Source organism: Eptatretus burgeri, chromosome 8 (genome assembly GCF_056783735.1).
Source record: "Eptatretus burgeri isolate ZD-2024b chromosome 8, Ebu_testis_v1, whole genome shotgun sequence".
Lineage (NCBI taxonomy): Eukaryota > Metazoa > Chordata > Myxini > Myxiniformes > Myxinidae > Eptatretus > Eptatretus burgeri.
Genome location: NC_140968.1, coordinates 87012454 through 87031380, shown reverse-complemented (window position 1 = coordinate 87031380; position 18927 = coordinate 87012454). Strand labels below are relative to the sequence as shown.

At 46.6% G+C, this 18927-nt stretch overlaps 1 protein-coding gene and 1 long non-coding RNA gene across 11 annotated transcripts in view; both read left to right on the top strand.

The window, feature by feature from the left end:
* The window catches only part of LOC147022219 (uncharacterized), a 34773-nt gene extending 21221 nt beyond the window's left edge, over positions 1-13552 (top strand). The window contains exons 2-3 of the long non-coding RNA XR_015061118.1: positions 12861-12993; positions 13154-13552. This is a non-coding gene — a long non-coding RNA (uncharacterized LOC147022219). The remainder of the gene's footprint in view (positions 1-12860; positions 12994-13153) is intronic.
* Positions 13553-14795: 1243 nt separating this feature from the next.
* LOC147022218 (protein tweety homolog 2-like) overlaps positions 14796-18927 on the top strand; it is a 65001-nt gene continuing 60869 nt past the window's right edge. For 3 of the 10 annotated variants that reach the window (XR_015061116.1, XM_085892905.1, XM_085892904.1), the window contains exons 1-2: positions 14796-15087; positions 17299-17456. Coding sequence is in view for 7 of the 10 variants with exons in the window: in XM_085892905.1 (XP_085749031.1) it covers positions 14962-15087; positions 17299-17456 (284 nt within the window). In the remaining 3 variants the exon portion in view is untranslated. Of the gene's footprint in view, positions 15088-15126; positions 15197-17298; positions 17457-18927 lie in introns of all 10 variants that reach the window. The other 7 variants (XM_085892901.1, XM_085892908.1, XM_085892909.1 and 4 more) reach the window with 4 other exon arrangements.

The following is an 18927-nucleotide window of genomic DNA, read 5'->3' as shown; positions in this document are numbered from 1 at the left end:
GGATGGGGGGAGAAAGAGAGAGTGGGAGGGATGGGGGGAGAAAGAGAGAGTGGGAGGGATGGGGGAGAAAGAGAGTGGGAGGGATGGGGGGAGAAAGGGAGAGTGGGAGGGATGGGGTGGGAGAAAGAGAGAGTGGGAGGGATGGGGAGAAAGGGAGAAAGGAGAGTGGGAGGGATGGGGTGGGAGAAAGAGAGAGTGGGAGGGATGGGGTGGGAGAAAGAGAGAGTGGGAGGGATGGGGGAGAAAGGGAGAGTGGGAGGGATGGGGTGGGAGAAAGAGAGAGTGGGAGGGATGGGGGGAGAAAGAGAGAGTGGGAGGGATGGGGTGGGAGAAAGAGAGAGTGGGAGGGATCAGGGGGAGAAAGAGAGAGTGGGAGGGATCAGGGGTGGGAGAAAGAGAGAGTGGGAGGGATGGGGTGGGAGAAAGAGAGAGTGGGAGGGATGGGGTGGGAGAAAGAGAGAGTGGGAGGGATGGGGGGAGAAAGAGAGAGTGGGAGGGATGGGGGGAGAAAGGGAGAGTGGGAGGGATGGGGTGGGAGAAAGGGAGAGTGGGAGGGATGGGGGGGAGAAAGAGAGAGTGGGAGGGATGGGGTGGGAGAAAGAGAGAGTGGGAGGGATGGGGTGGGAGAAAGAGAGAGTGGGAGGGATGGGGTGGGAGAAAGAGAGAGTGGGAGGGATGGGGTGGGAGAAAGAGAGAGTGGGAGGGATGGGGTGGGAGAAAGAGAGAGTGGGAGGGATGGGGTGGGAGAAAGAGAGAGTGGGAGGGATGGTGGGGAGAAAGAGAGAGTGGGAGGGATGGTGGGGAGAAAGAGAGAGTGGGAGGGATGGGGTGGAGAAAGAGAGAGTGGGAGGGATGGGGGGAGAAAGAGAGAGTGGGAGGGATGGGGTGGGAGAAAGAGAGAGTGGGAGGGATGGGGTGGGAGAAAGAGAGAGTGGGAGGGATGGGGTGGGAGAAAGAGAGAGTGGGAGGGATGGGGGAGAAAGGGAGAGTGGGAGGGATGGGGGGGAGAAAGAGAGAGTGGGAGGGATGGGGTGGGAGAAAGAGAGAGTGGGAGGGATGGGGTGGGAGAAAGAGAGAGTGGGAGGGATGGGGTGGGAGAAAGAGAGAGTGGGAGGGATGGTGGGGAGAAAGAGAGAGTGGGAGGGATGGGGGGAGAAAGAGAGAGTGGGAGGGATGGGGTGGAGAAAGAGAGAGTGGGAGGGATGGGGGGAGAAAGAGAGAGTGGGAGGGATGGGGTGGAGAAAGAGAGAGAGAGAGAGAGTGGGAGGGATGGGAGAGAGAGAGAGAGAGAGAGACTGAGAGAGAGAGAGAGAGACTGAGAGAGAGAGAGAGAGAGAGAGACTGAGAGACTGAGAGACTGAGAGACTGAGAGACTGAGAGACTGAGAGACTGAGAGACTGAGAGACTGAGAGACTGAGAGAGAGAGAGACTGAGAGAGACAGAGAGAGACTGAGAGAGAGAGAGAGAGAGGGAGAGAGAGAGAGAGAGAGAGAGAGAGAGAGAGAGAGAGAGAGAGAGAGAGAGAGAGAGAGACACACTTTTGGCCTCTTGATTGTTTGGGATCATGATGTAACAAGAGAAGTTATACCAGTACAAGCAAATGCCTGAGCATTGCCCAACAAAGAAACAAGGTAAATTAAAACTTCAATGTAAGTACACCATCAACAAGTTCACATAAGGATGTGTTCACACACCACTGTTGTGAGAACAGTGTACAATCACTGGAATTAATTTCAAGGTGCACTCGTGCTGTGACCAAGGTTTTAAAGAGATAAACAACATCGGAAACAGAATCACAAACATCTTGAAGTTTGCGTTTCCTTGACATGTATATAGCAAGCTTCGCTTCAGAGGACAAATAATTTGCTAACAGGCACTCGTATTTACGCTGGTGGAAGATGCTAAAACCGTAAACAAAACCACAACAAGTAAAAGTTAGGCCGAGTCCCCGGATAGCACGTGATAAGACTGTAAAAAGGGGTGCCAACCTTGAGCAATCAATAAAAATGTGAAAAATAGTTTCTGTGGCACCGCAGAAGGGACACAATTCTGTGTTATCGGGAGATATACGATGAGATAAAACATTGGATGGTAAAATGTAATGTGCCAGTCGCCACTGCAAATCTCCGGAGCGCTTAGCAGTGGGTGCCTTGTACATAACATGCCAGTTGATCGAAGTAGAATGAGTGGTCTGAAGCATTCTCCCCCAATGTGCTTGTGGTTCCGCAGGTCTATCGGGAACAAGGGTTTTAACACACAAAGCATAAACAGAAGATTTTTCCATCAATTTAAAGGAGGTGAAACCTTGAAAATGAAGCAAAAGCTCTGGAAAGGGATGTAGGGATAAAGAAAGGTTAGCTTCCACCTGTGGAATCCATTTCAGATTAGTTTGCTTGAAAAAGCGCAGAATCACAGAAAAGATTCTCCCAATAATTCGAATGGACCTCACTCCAGTGGCCACAGCGACGTCAGCAGCTGGCTTCCACTTATAAGGAGAAGGAGTTCTGAGATCTTTTACCTTCGTACATCCAGCATCAATAAACTTCTGCACAAGAATATAATTGCTGCAGACCCCTTCAAAAATGGGGTTTAAAAAGATAGGCTCATTTAAAAACATTTCCAGGGAGTAGTCATTGTTATTTCGGCGAACAGTGACTGCCTGCCATGCCTTCAGCATGCTTCTATAAAACAGGGGGACTGATGCTATATCAACTTTCTTGGTGTCAATAAGGAACAGTTGCTGATCGTAGCCGAGTTTCGCCGCCTGCCGAAGCAGGCAGTGAGCCAAGGCCTTCCACGAGACGTCCGTGTACAGCAATCTGCGAAGCGAAAGGAGGCGAAAAGCCATCACCTTGCTGGTAATAGCAATCAGCCCCTGTCCTCCTTCAGCAACAGGCAAGTTTAACACACCAGGTTGCAGCCAATGCTTTCCTCCCCAAAAGAAGTCAATAAGAATTGATTGTAATTTTTTAAGAAACAAATCTGGGGGCTGCAGTGCTATAAAAACGTGCCAAAGCATTGATGCTGCAAGGTTGTTGATAACAAGGGTTCGGCCCCGATAGGAGAGTTGACAAAGTAAGCCCTTCCACTTTCGTAAACGTCTCTCAGTTTTAATTATTAGAGATTCCCAGTTTTTTAAAATGAAGTTCTCAGTTCCAAGAAAGACGCCTAGGTAAAGAATTCCATCCCTTTCCCATTTAAGTTTCTCGGGAAGAGTCGGAGGAATGGCGCCATTTTGTGGACCAAGATGGAGAGCTCTGCTTTTTCCCCAGTTCACTTTTGTGGAACTTGCCAAACCAAATTCATGAATGAAACGGACCAAGGCTGAGACGTCCTCAATCGAGCGAACGATTGCACAAAGATCATCTGCATAAGCAATCACTTTAAACGGGTTCGCCATTGGTTGAGGAAGGAAACCAAGAAGACGTGCACGCAACCGAACGAGTAAAGGCTCGATCGCAAGAGAGTACAGGAGGCCAGAAAGAGGGCACCCTTGACGAATGCCTCTATTAACCGGGAAAGGGGGACATAAAATGTTGTTAACCTTTAAGAGACTAAAAGTGTTGTTATACAGTAACTGCACATGAGAGATAAAATTTTCCCCAAAACCAAACCCCCGTAAAACAGAGAAAAGATAAAAATGATCAATGGTATCAAAGGCCTTTTCTTGATCTAAGAACACCAACCCGACATTCCTTTGCTCAAGAGAACAGATGTCAATTATATCACGCACAATGAAGATACTGTCATGAATTGTCCTCTTCGGGACACAGTAAGACTGATCTGGGTGTACGATCTCCTCGATTATGGCTTTAAGGCGGTTGGCAAGGGCCTTGGAAAATATTTTGTAGTCTGCACAGAGTAATGAGATGGGACGCCAGTTGTGTGGTTGCTGAAGGTCTCCTTTTTGGGGGATAAGGGCGAGGACATCCCTCTGGCAGCTTAATGGCAGTGAGCCTGATCGTCGACCGTCGATTATAACCTCAAGTAGTTCTGGTCCGAGGAGGTCCCAAAAGGTTTTATAAAATTCCGCAGGAATTCCATCCAGGCCGGAGGCCTTACCCGAGGGTAGAGTTTGAAGAGCAGCTTGGAGTTCCTCCAAAGTTACTTCCTTGTCCATTTGTAGAACTGCAGATTTTGACAAGGGAGGTAAGGAAGAAGTCAGCACTGTTACCATTTTGTTGTCGATTTTCGGAGCACGATAAAGTTCAGTAAAGTAGTGTCTGAGTGAGGCTCTGACATCTTTTTTATTGTGTGTTATCCTTCCTTCCTTTGTCCTTACTGAAGTTATCTGCTGACTTCTCTTTGTTTGATCTTCCAGTCCAAAAAAGAACTTAGAGGAGGTGTCCAGGTAGCACAAATTCTCCAGTCGGAGACGAATCAGCGCTCCTCTGGCTTGCTTTGCACAAAGTCCAGCAAGAAGAGCTCTATTCTTCGCCAGCAAGAGGTTGGTTCTTTCATGATTTGAGGCCAAGAGGTTGGTCTGCAAATATAATATTTCTTTGGCAAGCAAGGATTGAAGGGCAGAGTCATATTTGGTGTGGTAGGCTCCATATTGTTGGCAAAAGGATCTTATTTGCACTTTGACGTTGTCCCACCATTTTCCAAGGCAGGGGAAGGAAGTTTTACGTTGGAGCAAGGCTCTCCAGAACACACCAAAGGCATCGACAAACAGTTGGTCATCCAAGAGGCTTGCGTTGAAGGTCCAGTAGGCAGCACCACGATTCCGAACTGGTTGGTGAATCCGAAGTGCGACCATGTGATGGTCTGAGAAGCCGCTCGGAATAATGTCCATATTGCTCACAACATTTAAAAAGGTACTGTTGATGTAGAAACGGTCCAATCTTGCAAGTGATACGTGGCCTTTTGAACACCGACTCCACGTGTATTGGCGGAGAGAAAGATTGCGGATTCTCCACACATCAACCAGAGAAAACTTGGACAAGGCTCTCAACAAAGGCGCTGCGCTTGCTGGGTGCGGCTCCTCTCCATTACGGTCAATGGTGGGGTCCATCGTGCAGTTAAAATCTCCACCCAAGCAGACAAGTCCATCAAAATCAATGTGTAAAAGAGACGTTTCTAAGTGTGTGTAAAAGGCGAGTCTCTCTGTGCTATCGCTCGGTGCGTAGACATTCAGTACGGTGTGTTTAAAGCCATTGTGTGTGAAGGTGAGTGAAATCAAATACCCTTTGATAATCTCATTAAAAACAACACTGGGACTACAAAAGGAAGGTTGTATATAAACAGCCACCCCAGCCCTTGGGTGTTCCAGACTACTAAAAAAACATTTTCCCCTCATTGTCCTTTGCCATTCACTTGCACAAGAGGAGCTGCATCTTGTTTCTTGCAAAAGCAAAACATCAATGTGATTTGTCTCAACAAACTGTTTAACTTCTGCTTTACGGATGGAGGAGCGTCCCCCATTAATATTTAAACTCGCTATAGAGAAGGCCATAGGCTAACATTGAGTTAGGGTGTGTCAAAAACTTAGTCTCTCTGGGTCTGCAGCTCATTCTTTGCTTTGAGGATGCATTTCCGGAGTCGATACACTTGTGATTCCGTCACACCAAGCTGTCCGGCTTTGAGGAGCAAAAGCTTCGCAGAGATTATAAAGCCGGATAAGTCAGGGAAAAAGTTTTTAATTTTAACATGTTTCTTGCGAAAGGTGTCATGAAGAAACTTTATGATATCAGCAGGTGGAACACTGGTAACACTCTCCGAATCTTGGGAAACTGGATCATTCCATGCTTCAGCACTGCCACAAGAAGCAAGTGATGAGTCCCCGTCCGAATCATAATCCGAGTACTGATTGGTGTCCATTACATTATCGTTATGCTCCAAAGATGGAGCTGATGGTTTAACAAGGGAAGCCTCACATTCCGCTTCCAAAGGGGGAGAAGGAGTCGGAGGAGTCGGGGAAGGAAGAGTGGAGGGAGGAGGAGTGGGGGGAGGAGGAGTGGGGGGAGGAGGAGTGGGGGGAGGTGGAGTAGGGGGAGGTGGAGTGGGGGAGGTGGAATAGGGGGTGGTGGAGGGGTGTGAAGAGGAAGAAGATTAGAAGTGGGAGGGGGAGGAGGAGGAGGAGTGGGAGGGTGAAGAAAACGGGGAGGAGGAAGAATACTAATGGAAGGAATGTTATATTCCGCTTGAGATGAACCTGGTGTTTCACTAGTTGAAGCTTTACACCCTGATTCAACCAGGTTTGGAGTAATTGGTGACTTAGAAACGGTACACATTTCACTGTTGGTCTTTACAGGGAGGGGGGTTACAGTGGATTCGGTGTTAATATCCAAGGTGCCTGTGACTATGGGAGTGGTCACGTGTGCTCCCTGCTGCACAAAACCAATCTCCTCCTCATGTTCACCAACCCCACCGACAAAAAAGTCATCATCCTCTGGAGCAATTACATCAAATCGATTTTTCGTTTTAAAAAGAGCATCTATTGTTGCTTCCAAACACGAGTCATTATTCTCGGCAGCCGGCGCCATCTTTTTTGCACAGCTCGCCGTCACATCTTGACTATTGTTATCATTTAAATGCTTCAATTTGTTTCCTTTTTGAAGGAACAACGGTGAAGCTTTCGTCATCCGCGAGGGGGGGATTTACCTCCACTTTCGACGGCCCAGGCAGATTGTTCGAGTTTGAAGCGTCACTAACGTTCCCAACTCTAGATATACCACTATTCGTCTCAATGGGTTCGACCACACTAGATATGCCACTTAATATATTCTTGGGGCAATCACTTTTTAAATGTCCCGATTCACCACAGATAAAACAAGTTGTGGTCTCCGTTGCGATATAAATCTGGTAATTGCGGTTTTTATTTTTTAAAGTCATAACTGCATTGAGCGATTGAGCGTTGTTTTTTAGAATGATATAGCAATGACGTCGGAACGACATGATGTGGCGAACCGAAGCGTCAGAGCGCAGACGAAGTGGAATCATGGAGATTCGTGATACAACTGTGCCAAAAACGCTTAATGCAGCTACAATCTCCTCACTCGAGAAGAAGGGCGGGATGTTAGACAGTGTTAATTTTACCGCCATCGTATCGAGATAACTAACGTTAACGAAGACGTCCGGCGGTACGGACAGACCGGTTTCGACCGCCTGAGCCACGTGTCGCTCCTCCGACAAGAAAACCACGACACGTTGGCTCATTTTCGAAGCGGCGAGAACATTCTCGATTCCTACGAGCTCTCCCAGAGCCATCACCACGTTCTCAACACTAACTCCATCAGGTGGAGTAATTGTCACTCCATTTTTCCGAGTGAGTGACTCGTACACACTATTGTGCAAACGTCCGTTTGCCATAGCTTAAAGCAAAAGAAGAGAAGTTTAAGTTTAACAAAGGAAAACCGTCACAAGCAACCAGCAAGTGGGGTCAAATGAAGTATAAGGGAAAGGAAGAGTATAAGGAAGAAGCTAAACCACCGATAAACGGCAGGCCTATGAAAACAAGGCAGATGAAAAAGTAGGCCCAGAAACCCGAAGGTTTCAAGGAAAACCCACAAAGCACCTACCGTGCGCGCTCTCCTTCTCTCTCTCGTCTCAGCAGGAAGGGAAACAGGGAAAAAACTCCAGAAACACGTACGGGGACACAGAGGGAAACGAAATAGGGACAAAAACAACACTAACACAGCACAGTACTCACAGCTGCACACACAGAGCCGCCATGACGCCACACCCATGCACGACTCACCAACGACCAGCAGGGGGAGAGAGAGAGAGAGAGAGAGAGAGAGAGAGAGAGAGAGAGAGAGAGAGAGAGAGAGAGAGAGAGAGAGAGAGAGAGAGAGAGAGAGAGAGAGAGAGAGAGAGAGAGAGAGAGAGAGAGAGAGAGAGAGAGAGAGAGAGAGAGAGAGAGAGAGAGAGAGAGAGAGGATGTGAGGGGGGAGAGAGGGGTGGAGGAGCGAGGATGTAAGGGGAGGGAGAGAGGGGTGGAGGAGCGAGGATGTAAGAGGGAGAGAGGGGTGGAGGAGCGAGGATGTAAGAGGGAGAGAGGGGTGGAGGAGCGAGGATGTGAGGGGGGAGAGAGGGGTGGAGGAGCGAGGATGTGAGGGGGAGAGAGGGGTGGAGGATCGAGGATGTGAGGGGGAGAGAGGGGTGGAGGATCGAGGATGTGAGGGGGGAGAGAGGGGTGGAGGATCGAGGATGTGAGGGGGGAGAGAGGGGTGGAGGATCGAGGATGTGAGGGGGAGAGAGGGGTGGAGGATCGAGGATGTGAGGGGGGAGAGGGGTGGAGGATCGAGGATGTGAGGGGGAGAGAGGGGTGGAGGATCGAGGATGTGAGGGGGGAGAGAGGGGTGGAGGAGCGAGTTTGTAATGGGGGGAGAGGGGTGGAGGAGCGAGTTTGTAAGAGGGGGAGAGGGGTGGAGGAGCGAGGATGTGAGGGGGAGAGAGGGGTGGAGGAGCGAGGATGTGAGGGGGGAGAGAGGGGTGGAGGAGCAAGGATGTGAGGGGGAGAGAGGGGTGGAGGATCGAGGATGTGAGGGGGGAGAGAGGGGTGGAGGATCGAGGATGTGAGGGGGAGAGAGGGGTGGAGGATCGAGGATGTGAGGGGGAGAGAGGGGTGGAGGATCGAGGATGTGAGGGGGAGAGAGGGGTGGAGGATCGAGGATGTGAGGGGGAGAGAGGGGTGGAGGATCGAGGATGTGAGGGGGGAGAGAGGGGTGGAGGATCGAGGATGTGAGGGGAGAGAGGGGTGGAGGATCGAGGATGTGAGGGGGAGAGAGGAGTGGAGGAGCGAGTTTGTAAGGGGGAGAGGGGTGGAGGAGCGAGGGTGTAGGGGGCGGTGGAGAGAGGAGTGGAGGAGCGAGGATGTAGGGAGCTCGAGGGGGAGCAAGGAGAGGTTTGGGGGGGGGGAGGGAAGGTAGCATGAAGCAAGGGTCCGTCCAGACATCACCACGGGCTGGACACGTCCAGAGATAAGCACCATCCAGACAAGTGTGGAAATAACCACTGCCCGGATATGTATAACAAAGAAAGAGAGGTGTGGGAGGATGCTGTGCTGTATTAGGAGGAGGAGGAGGGGGGGGTGAGTGGTGAATTTCGGATGGGACAAAGAGAGATGGAGTAGTGGGTGTAGGGGAGTTAGCAGAGAATATGTTTTACTTTATGAACAACATACACACACAATCATCATGTGACGGGTGAAAAAAAAATTTGGTTTTCTAATTGAGAAAACTCGTTAATACGGCGAACAGCTCAGAAATCGGGTGTTGTCATATGTATTTTGCTTTTAAACTAACAAAGAGAAAGCACACCAAGTCATAAAATAACCAATTGTTTTGGAAACTGTCATGCAGACAAAGGAAAACCTGATTGCTCATTTGCTGCAAAGGTTAAAAATTAAAACTTCCAAGATACGGGATGAAAATTTGTCACCACGGCACCCATGTAACCAAGCATGCAGGAGCGCACACATACCTGCGGTGAGTCTCCAAATTACAGATTCAAGTATACCCATATTTGTTCCTCCACTTTGCAGCAACTGCCGACTGTACATCCCAATCGGGACACAAACTGTACCTCTGTCCACTGTAGGGTGCTTTGTCAGTGGCTTAAGCACTCAAGAAAGTGCTTCAATTAAATGGTTGGCAAGTGATAGCTATGTCAAAGTTAGACAAATGAACACATTTTTTTCAACAGTCAGAACTGCTGCTAAGTTCAAATCTGGAGCTTAAATTTTGTAATTTGGCTTGCTTTAAGAGAGTCCTGAGGTTATGGCATGTGCGGAAATGAAATGGTCATGAGCGCTGGCGTCTTCCGGCATTTATAAGCATTGCAATGTACCCGCTGATTTGTAGCTATGATGAGCAGGCATTCGATAATATGAGTGAGGAAAGTGAAAAAAAACAAAAACTATCGTTAAGAAATAGTTGCGGTCTGTTCCAAGTCAAGGTATGGTTAAACAGGCCAAAAAACATGGGGGCTTCAGACCCCAGCAAGGTAATCCAGGAAACTCCTGAAGATCCCATTTGGAGCGAGGTGGCTGCGGACGCACCTGATAAAGGATAAAATTAAATAAGGCCGTTAATGATCTTCAAAAGTGGTGTTTTAATTAACCAAAACACCCAATGTTCACTTGTGTACTTCCTTGGAGTTCCCTTGGTATGCATGCAAAGTTTCAGGCTGCTCGGTTTCATGGTTTTGGAGTTATGGAGGAGACACGCTGACACACATACACATACACATACACATACACATACACACACTTACACATTTATTAATATAGAATTATAGATGAACAAGCAAGGGTGGATGGTCAAGTCTCCTCGAGGTGAAGTTTTGGTTTAACCACATGAGTATGTCTATTAATTACGTACTGTGAGTTGGACTGGGTGTTTTTTCTATAAATAGTCAAGGCTCCTGGAAGAGTTAGAACACAGAACAGATCAAGACACAACAAAACAAAAGAAATAGCAGCAGAAAGGGGAAATACAAACAATAAGGCAGAGGGACAAAGTAGATGGAAATTGACAAACAAGGGATGCAGGTAACGATGAGGGTAGGGGAGAACAGAAGGGGTAGACAATATGGATACATAAGCAAAAGTTTGGGAGGTAATGGGTGTAGAAAAGATCATGGTTTTGGATGGGGGATCATTTGAGATGCTGGTGAACAGCTGTCTTGAAGACCTGGAGGGAAAAACGAGATCAAAGAGAGTGTGGAAGCTTGTTCCACATGTGGGGTAAAAAGAGGAATAAATGGGTTCAGGGTAGGGGGAGGACCTCAATTATCTGGGTGTAACTCCATGGCATAATGCCGCTCTCGGTGTGAGGAGTTAAAAGTAATAACCAGTCCTTTCACACCGTGAGGTGCATCGGTCTGCCAAGATAGTTTCATTTTGGCCCAGGAGTACAATCCTGGATACTCGAATGGCTCATTTTGCCAACTTCAGAAGGATGACAAGCTGAATCAACCCACCTGGTGTTAATTCAATGCGTAAAGTTGCTCACACTCAAGACCCTAAGATCTCAAGCCAGCCATCTTAACTGTTAAGCCAACACCAGCCATAACTCACCGCTCGGTGGAATATGAGTTGAGAACTTGTTGCAGCTTTTTGGAGAAAAAAAGAGAAGAAACTGGAAAGGTACTCGGTGGAGGGCACGTACCTCTGCCAGGTGGAACAGTTCATGTTTTGTATCCCACTGATAGGATAGAACTGCATCCAGACCTGAACCAAAATCAAATCACCTTGTTCTTGTCACTTACCCAAATCATTCAAATTTTGCCATAACCCATCCATGAGGTTTCGAGATATCGTGCAACATATCATTTTTGGCCACATCTCTCAATTTGGTGAAGAATCACTGAAAAATTTATCGGATCCAGATCTGGATCTTCACTAAAATATCATCATTGTGTCATTGTCACACACCCAACATGTCCACATAGTTTTGTTAAAATCAGGCCACAACTTTTTGAGATATCCTGTTCACAGACAGACAGACATCACAAATACAACCTCTGTCCACCTTCGATGGTGGAGTTCATCCTACTCCTGGAAGTGGTAACATTACAAGAACAACTGCTGGATGGAATGTTGAAAACTGGTGAGAGTACTCGGTACTCACGGGGTGGGAAATTATGGAGGGAGAATAATTCATAGTCTTTGGGGGGGGGGTCATGGTAGGGGAACCCCAATTCTCTTTGTAAAGTTGTATCATGTTGCAGCACCACCTGGTGGGAACCTGCATGAAAAAATGTTATTAATTAAAGGGAAATTAATTAACATGTCCATATTAGAGGATGAATCTTTGCTCGTCGCAAATAATATCCACTGGGTGAATGACTAAATGAAGTCGGACTCCTGACCATGCTGGCAAGTTTGTTTGTTCTTTGGTTATTTCAATTCCAAAGGTGGTGTTGGGAACCCGAATTACCTCCACCACTGAAGGTCGATGGAGCTTACGTTTTCACCCCTGTCTGTTTGTCTCTGTTGGATCGCCGAAATAGGTGACCCTTATTGTCAGTAATTCTGTCTGTTTGTTTGGATGTTTGTTCGTTTGTCATCAGCATAATTGGTAGTAAACGTGGGCGGATTTTGACCAAACTCTGGTGGTAGGTACATCTTATGACCTAGTGCTTTGGAAATTGTGATGGTTAGTAGGGATACTTTGGTTCCCTAGCAACAACCGAAAATCCTTCAAAATCGGTACAGTTCACGCGAAATGAATTCCAAAAGCCATTATCCCACGTAGGGTTATGAAATTTGGCAGGAATGATCTACAGGTGATGCTCTATCAAATATATTCCGGTTTCTGTGATATTTGGAATAGTTTACCAGCAGCGCCCCCTACAATTAGGGTATTGGTGAAAATTGAAGGCCCCCTAGCGACCAGGTGAGTGCATCCATACGAATGAAACTTTGCAGGTTCATAGTACTCAATGTGTACTACAACTTTGTCTCAGGACATATTGACCGATTTCGCTTCGGTCAGGGGTCAAAGGTCAATTTAATTAGTTGAAAAATCGATAATATGCGAGAGCTGGAGGTGCCTTCGCGCCAAATGCTACTCCTCCTAGGGTTATGGTCGGATGGTCATGAAAATTCACACTAATCGTCTGGAATACATTGTGCACAAACGATCGAGCCGGATTTTCGATTTAGATCTTTGTTCACCCACAGCACCCCCTCGAACTTTGGAGATTTCCGATTTCAAACCGCATTTTCGGTACTTTTCATTCAAATGGATACCGAGTAGTTATCAGGAGATGGAACTGGATGAGATTTGATATGCATAATCTTAAGGTGATTCCCTATCCGCTATATGACATCCATTTTGCTCTATATCTTATAGTTTCCATGCTCGGCGACCCATCGCCGCCTACCGGCTTGTCTGTCTGTCTGTGCACAGGATATCTCATAAAGTTGTGGACGGATTCGAACCAAACTTGGTGGACAGGTCGAGCGTGTGACAAGGACGAATTGTTTCGATATTGGTGAAGGTACCGATCCGGATCTGTATCTATCAGTGGGATACAATTAAGGTAAGCTGTTCAGCCTGGTGGAGGTATGGGAGGTATGCCCTCTACCGAGCATCGTTTTAGTTTAACAAGGTTTGAGTTTGATGAAATAATTCATCTCGATGCGATGAGACCCGTTGTCTGTAGATGTCCTCCTTTCCCTTTCTCCACCCTCATCCCTCAGCAATTTCAGCCCATCCCTTGGGAAGAGAATTGATTCACGGACACGTTTCTGGTCCATTGCCAGGGCCGGATTTAGACATGTGGTGGTTGCCGCCTGGGCAGCCTTCAGTAGTGGAGGCCCACCCTTTCTTCGAATACTAAAAAGGTGATGAGACATATTTACAGTCATCCATAAAGTATATTTTTCAAGAACAAAGAATCTGAACTTCTATATAAAATAGAGAATGAGATAAGATGAATATCTTATATCTGTTCCACCAACTACCAACTACCATTCAGGCACTCACAAATACATCTTTCCTTACAAATTTTTTTTTCATGAAATATGTGGAGGCCCCCTGGTTGTGGAGGCCCCCTGGTTGTGGAGCTCCCTGGGCAACTGCCCAGCTTGCCCATGCCTAAATCCGGCCCTGTCCATTGGCCTTCATCACCATCCATGGATTTCCTTTGCTAAACATGAAATATTGTGTAACAGTAACTCGAACCCCCTTTCCCCTCCAAGATCTATCTGGTGTTTTGCTCAGTGAGTTATCACAACATAAACCGTCATGTCTTCCAGCTGCCAGGAGCAAGGATATGACAAGTCGGCAACTTTTGTCCCAAATATATATATTCACTACTTGGAACAAAAGCGGTTCTTTAATCCTGTTCCACGGGGTTTCAATCCCAAGGGGAGAGGGAACGTGGATTAGATGGTGAAGGAAACGTCCCTTGGTTTTCGTGATGATCTGTGGGGTGTGTTCCGTTAGCAAGCAGCTTACTATCGCTTGCCAAGCAGCTTCCTTGATTCAAAGCGCTCAAGCAAACATTCCAACGGAACGAAGTGCTCGGCACCGCTTAACGACGCGGAGGTCTCCATGGAAACAGTATTATCGTGGTGCTTGAAAAAAACATGCTGCGATCCGGGCCGTCGTTTTCAGTTTTTTCTTCATCCTCTTGTGACAACTTTTTTTTTATATATATATATATTTTTTATTTTGAAGAATTAGGATGAAAAGTGTAGTATGAAATGTACGTTTCAATAATATAAGGAGTAAATATAATACATAACTTGGGTAATCGCTCCGAACATTTCATTAGTAGTCGTGTCGTTTTTTTAATCTAAGTTCGGCGGACATGACACATGTCGTTGCTTAGCAACCGTTTCGTTGGGGGTGTTTGAGGCGCTCTCCGAGCAGCTGATTGGTCGTGGAACACGCCCCTGGTGTCGGACTGTCGGACGACCCCTTGGCTCATCGTCACGTGCAATAAATAGATTTAATTCTTTCAAAACATTTATTCTGTAGATTATTTTTCGTTATCTTACTTGTGCGAAAACATTGTCTTTGCCCGTGGTGTTACTCACCAATGCAGCGTGCACGACCCTTACCCTCATTATTATTATTATTATTATTATTATCATTATTATTATTTTTAATGAGGGCAATATAGTTTTCGGTGATGAGTTAATTAAGTGAATGAAATCAAATTATATAATCTAATTTGGGATAAATTATGAGAATGTACGTTCTAAAAGACGTGCAAAAAAAAAAATCCGTATCTTAAGAAAGCATGGAGAAACCTTTTTGGGCGGTGTATAGGAGGAGGCCATTGGTCATCGTGCGAAACATGAGGGGCGGAGTTTGTGACGTGAGAGAGGGCGTGGTCAGGCGTGCTGTTCCATGGGAAGTGAATCAGTGGATTACTCATAACGCAGCCTCGTCCGGTTACTCAACAGCTTCTTCTTCTTCTTCGGCGTGTTCTTATTTACGACCGTTTAAAGTCTGGATTTTAAACTCCGAGCTTCACGGACGCTCTGAAACCGGCAGCATGGTCTCTTCGAGGGACGACGTGATACCCTGGTGGGTTTCCTGGCTTCACGGATTCCCGCACCTTTCGTTTCGTTTCAACTTCATCTCGAACACCTTCGCTCCACAAGACGACGGATACCGTCAGGTGCGACGGAATGTAACTGTTTACCTTCTCCACGTGTAGACTTTCTCGATTTGAGCGCGACATGTCGGCTCGCCATCCTAATGATCCGTCTCCTCGTGCTCCTTACCTGGTTAGTTGTTGAGTGGAATGTTAACGAGGTTTGAGTAATTTGTACAAAGTTTTGGGTTTTTTTTTTTATACCGGGGGTGTTCCGTTATCAAGCGGCTTGCTATTACTTTCCTAGCAAGTCGTTCCATATGAAGCGCTTTGCAAGCCGCTCGGCAAGCGGACCAAGCGCTTTTAAAGAGAGGTGCTTCGTTATGTTTGCAAAAAAAATGTCCGCTGTAGTCTCATTTAAAGCGATATACTACAACCAATGAACTGTTCAGGGGTGTGTACACCTGTTAACAGGTATACTCCGATGTTCATTTCATACTTTAATTTTTACTTTTACTTTTCAACATCTGCAACCCCCCCGCCCCCCCTCCACAAAATTCACAATGGAAGGGTCCATAGATAAGCTTGATGGGAGGCTCCTCCCCTCCTCCCCTCCTCCCCTCCTCCCCTCCTCCCCTCCTCCCCTCCTCCTCTTCCCCCCTCCCCCTCCTCCTCTTCCCCCTCCTCCTCCGTACTCCGCAACCGCTGCCAACAAATAAACATGTTATTCAGAGACTATTTTTTTTCATTTTATGAGCCTCGACCTTTTTCACTTTTTCGTTTTTTCAATGGAATCACAGTCTTGAGAAGGACTTGGTGTAAACCAACTCTTCTGGCGGGAAATTTGTAATTGTATCGATGTACACATTCACAAACCTTTTACCATGATTATTCTCGTTCTCGGGTGTTATCATAACTACCAAGGCTAAAAATAGACTCCAGAATAGATTGTTAAAACGTCAAATTCTTCTTCTTCTACTACTACTTTTTTTTTTCTCTACCAGCCACGCACAATCAAGGCTGAAGTGATTACAATGATGCTAATTTCAACCAGTTTTTGATGTATGCTCGATATGCCCTTCATCGAATGGTCATGTGACGTGTGTTAAAGTTTCAATTTCCTCCGTTGAACGGTTTTCGATGCACACACGTACGTGTGCGACCGATTGCTTAACCCCGTTTTTGTTTTCCTTTCCCCCCCCCCCCCCCCAGGATTGAGTATAACTGGAAATGGCAGACAGGACGGCATTCACTCGAACAACACGATAGCCTTGTTTACATGAACACTGCCATGTTGTTTAGCGGTGCTGAGCGTTCCGTTCCGTTCCGTTCCGTTGGACTGCTTGCTTAAGCATTTTGAATCGAGCAAGCTGCTTTGTAACGGAGCACACCCCTGTTTGTCTATCTGTGGATACCTTTATGACCCTCATTTTGGACAAATGTCTTTGTCTCGGGGATTTATTTAGTTTGTATTAGTTGTAGTGCCTTCCTTGTTTAATTTTTTTATATATACACACTGTCGAAGGCCTATCTTGACCTGGCAGGGTAACTTGGATTGCCGAGATGTGCGCTCACTTGCTTTTGAACTGTCTAGCCTGGGTTTGAATCCCTACCAGGCTATAAACTGTCATCCTGGTGTTGCACAGGCAGGGCGATTCGTCCGTGTGTGCCGTCCCTCAGATGGACGTTAAATTGCGCGTCCCGTCTGCAGCACTAGTTTTGACGTAAAGCGTTCTAATGTCCTCCCGTGAAGCGTAGCTAGGTTAACACCAGCAGTCCAGCACCCTGGATAACTTGTAAGTTCTTGCTCATCAGCACCCTACAGGGGGCACTGCATCATTGTTGGGGGAGCAAGGGCGGGGGGGGGGGTGGGTGCAAACCTGTACCCCCGTGCTGCATATGCACGAGCTGTAACAGATTGTGCACACACATGTGTACACAGACTGTTTCATGCAACATCACCAAACCTTATTTCAGACGAACATAGCTGCTGAGTTTGGGCGGGTTGTGTCATCACTTCCCACAGCACTATGGGTACTGGGTGATTGCGGCACCATCTTTCTCACGGTGCTTTTCACCTGACACTGAGGTGGGGCAATTACGGAGGAATTTCCTCCTGCACATGGATGCCAATGTGTGAGGCTCTTCTAAATGTTATCAAGCAAAGAAGCAGCACATGCCATTTATTTATTTATTTTACATGGTTTGAGTTTCCCAGGATTGTAATCAAGCTCCTCCCAGATGCAGGTGGCATGCTCTAATCATGCCACAATTTAAAACCCCTCTCGTTTTCAGGCATTGATGATATTCCTGGCCCTGGCTGGAGCCTGCCTTGCCTGTCACCTGCTTGTGCTCTTGCTGTCGACGTGCTGCCAGCTCCGTCACAAACCGTCTGGGCCCACCAAGAATCCCTGCGCTGCCCATGTCATGGCTATCTCTGCTCTGCTGTGCTGGTGTGTTGGCAATTGCTGCTATGTTGTGCTGTTGTTCCCTCCAGTGTTATTAAAACTGCAATGTTAGAGTACTGGCATAGGGGAACGGCCATTGACACTGTAATCCCCTGTGTTTTGGAGCCACCATTCTCGGAATAATATCTCATTTCCTGCACCTGGTTGTTTTGACGCTTTGATAAAGGAAGCAACTTTTTTTTTTCCAATAGTTTCCTTGTCTGGCAGTATCTTCACCACATATTGTACAGAGTATTCCAACAAGCAACGCACAACTATGGTTGTGTAACCATAAACGATGCCACGATACCCTTTGGTTCATATGATACAGAAACTCATAAAGTTTTTTGTGCACACCATCGTTCCACTTCAATGTGAGCTCCATTTGTTGTGCGCAGGACATCAAGGCGGTACACAAGTTCTTGCCATGTTCGGCTCAGCATGTTTGCATTTTTATCTGCGAAGAATTCAGTGACCTCAATTTCCATGAACGTGTTGGAAGGATTTGACTTCCTACAGATTGAAGGCCTGCAACCCAAAATCATTTTTCAACAGGGTGGCGCCCCCCCCTCCCTCATTGGGCCCGAGTCGTTTGAGCCGTCCTGAATGAAAAAATTCCAGGTAGCTCGATTGGCCGAGATGGACCAACCACCTGGCCCCCACGATTACCATACATAACCCCCGCTGTTTTTTTTTTTTTTTTTTTTTTTTTTTCTGTGGGGTGTTGTCAAAGATGTTATCTACAACATCAAGGTGGCAAACTTGCAGGGTCTTCATTCTCGGATCACAGCCGCATGCGCACTGGTGGACGCAAACGTGATGAGCCGAACATGGCAACTTGTGTACCATCTTGATTTCCTGCGCGCAACAAACAAAGCTCACATTGAAGTGTATTGATGATGTGCACAAAATTTTTTGAGTTTCTTTATCATATAAACCAAAGAGTATTGCTGTCATTTGTGCTTCTAAATGTATCAACAACTAAGGTTGTTTGCTTTTTGGAACGCCCTGTTTAATGAAACATTCAATTAAGTTGCATGCTGTGAATACAGTACAAGGTATCCTGCTCTTTTGGTCAAACAGACCTATATTAATCACGCCAATCTCACAAGTGTCCAACAATCTTCATCCACCTCCATTTGTGCCTTAATTTGTCAGCTCTTGAAACTTTAAATTTGCATTATGATTTAGTTTAGAAAGTGCTTTTCTCATTTGGATTACAAAGCAAGATCCATGGGCAAGGCTTGTGGTGAGTTAATGAGTTATTCCCATCCCGGTGAAAATCCACACTTCAAATTGATAATTTGGGGTTGCTTCCGAATGCTACCTATAGGCAGTGCCACCGGCATACCACAAGTGAAAACAATTAAAATGAATGAATGAATGGTTTAGTCCGGGAGCCAAACCCCCAAATTTTAGTGAACTTGGTTTTGTTGGATAAAGTTTTTATTTATTTATTTATTTATTTATTTATTTT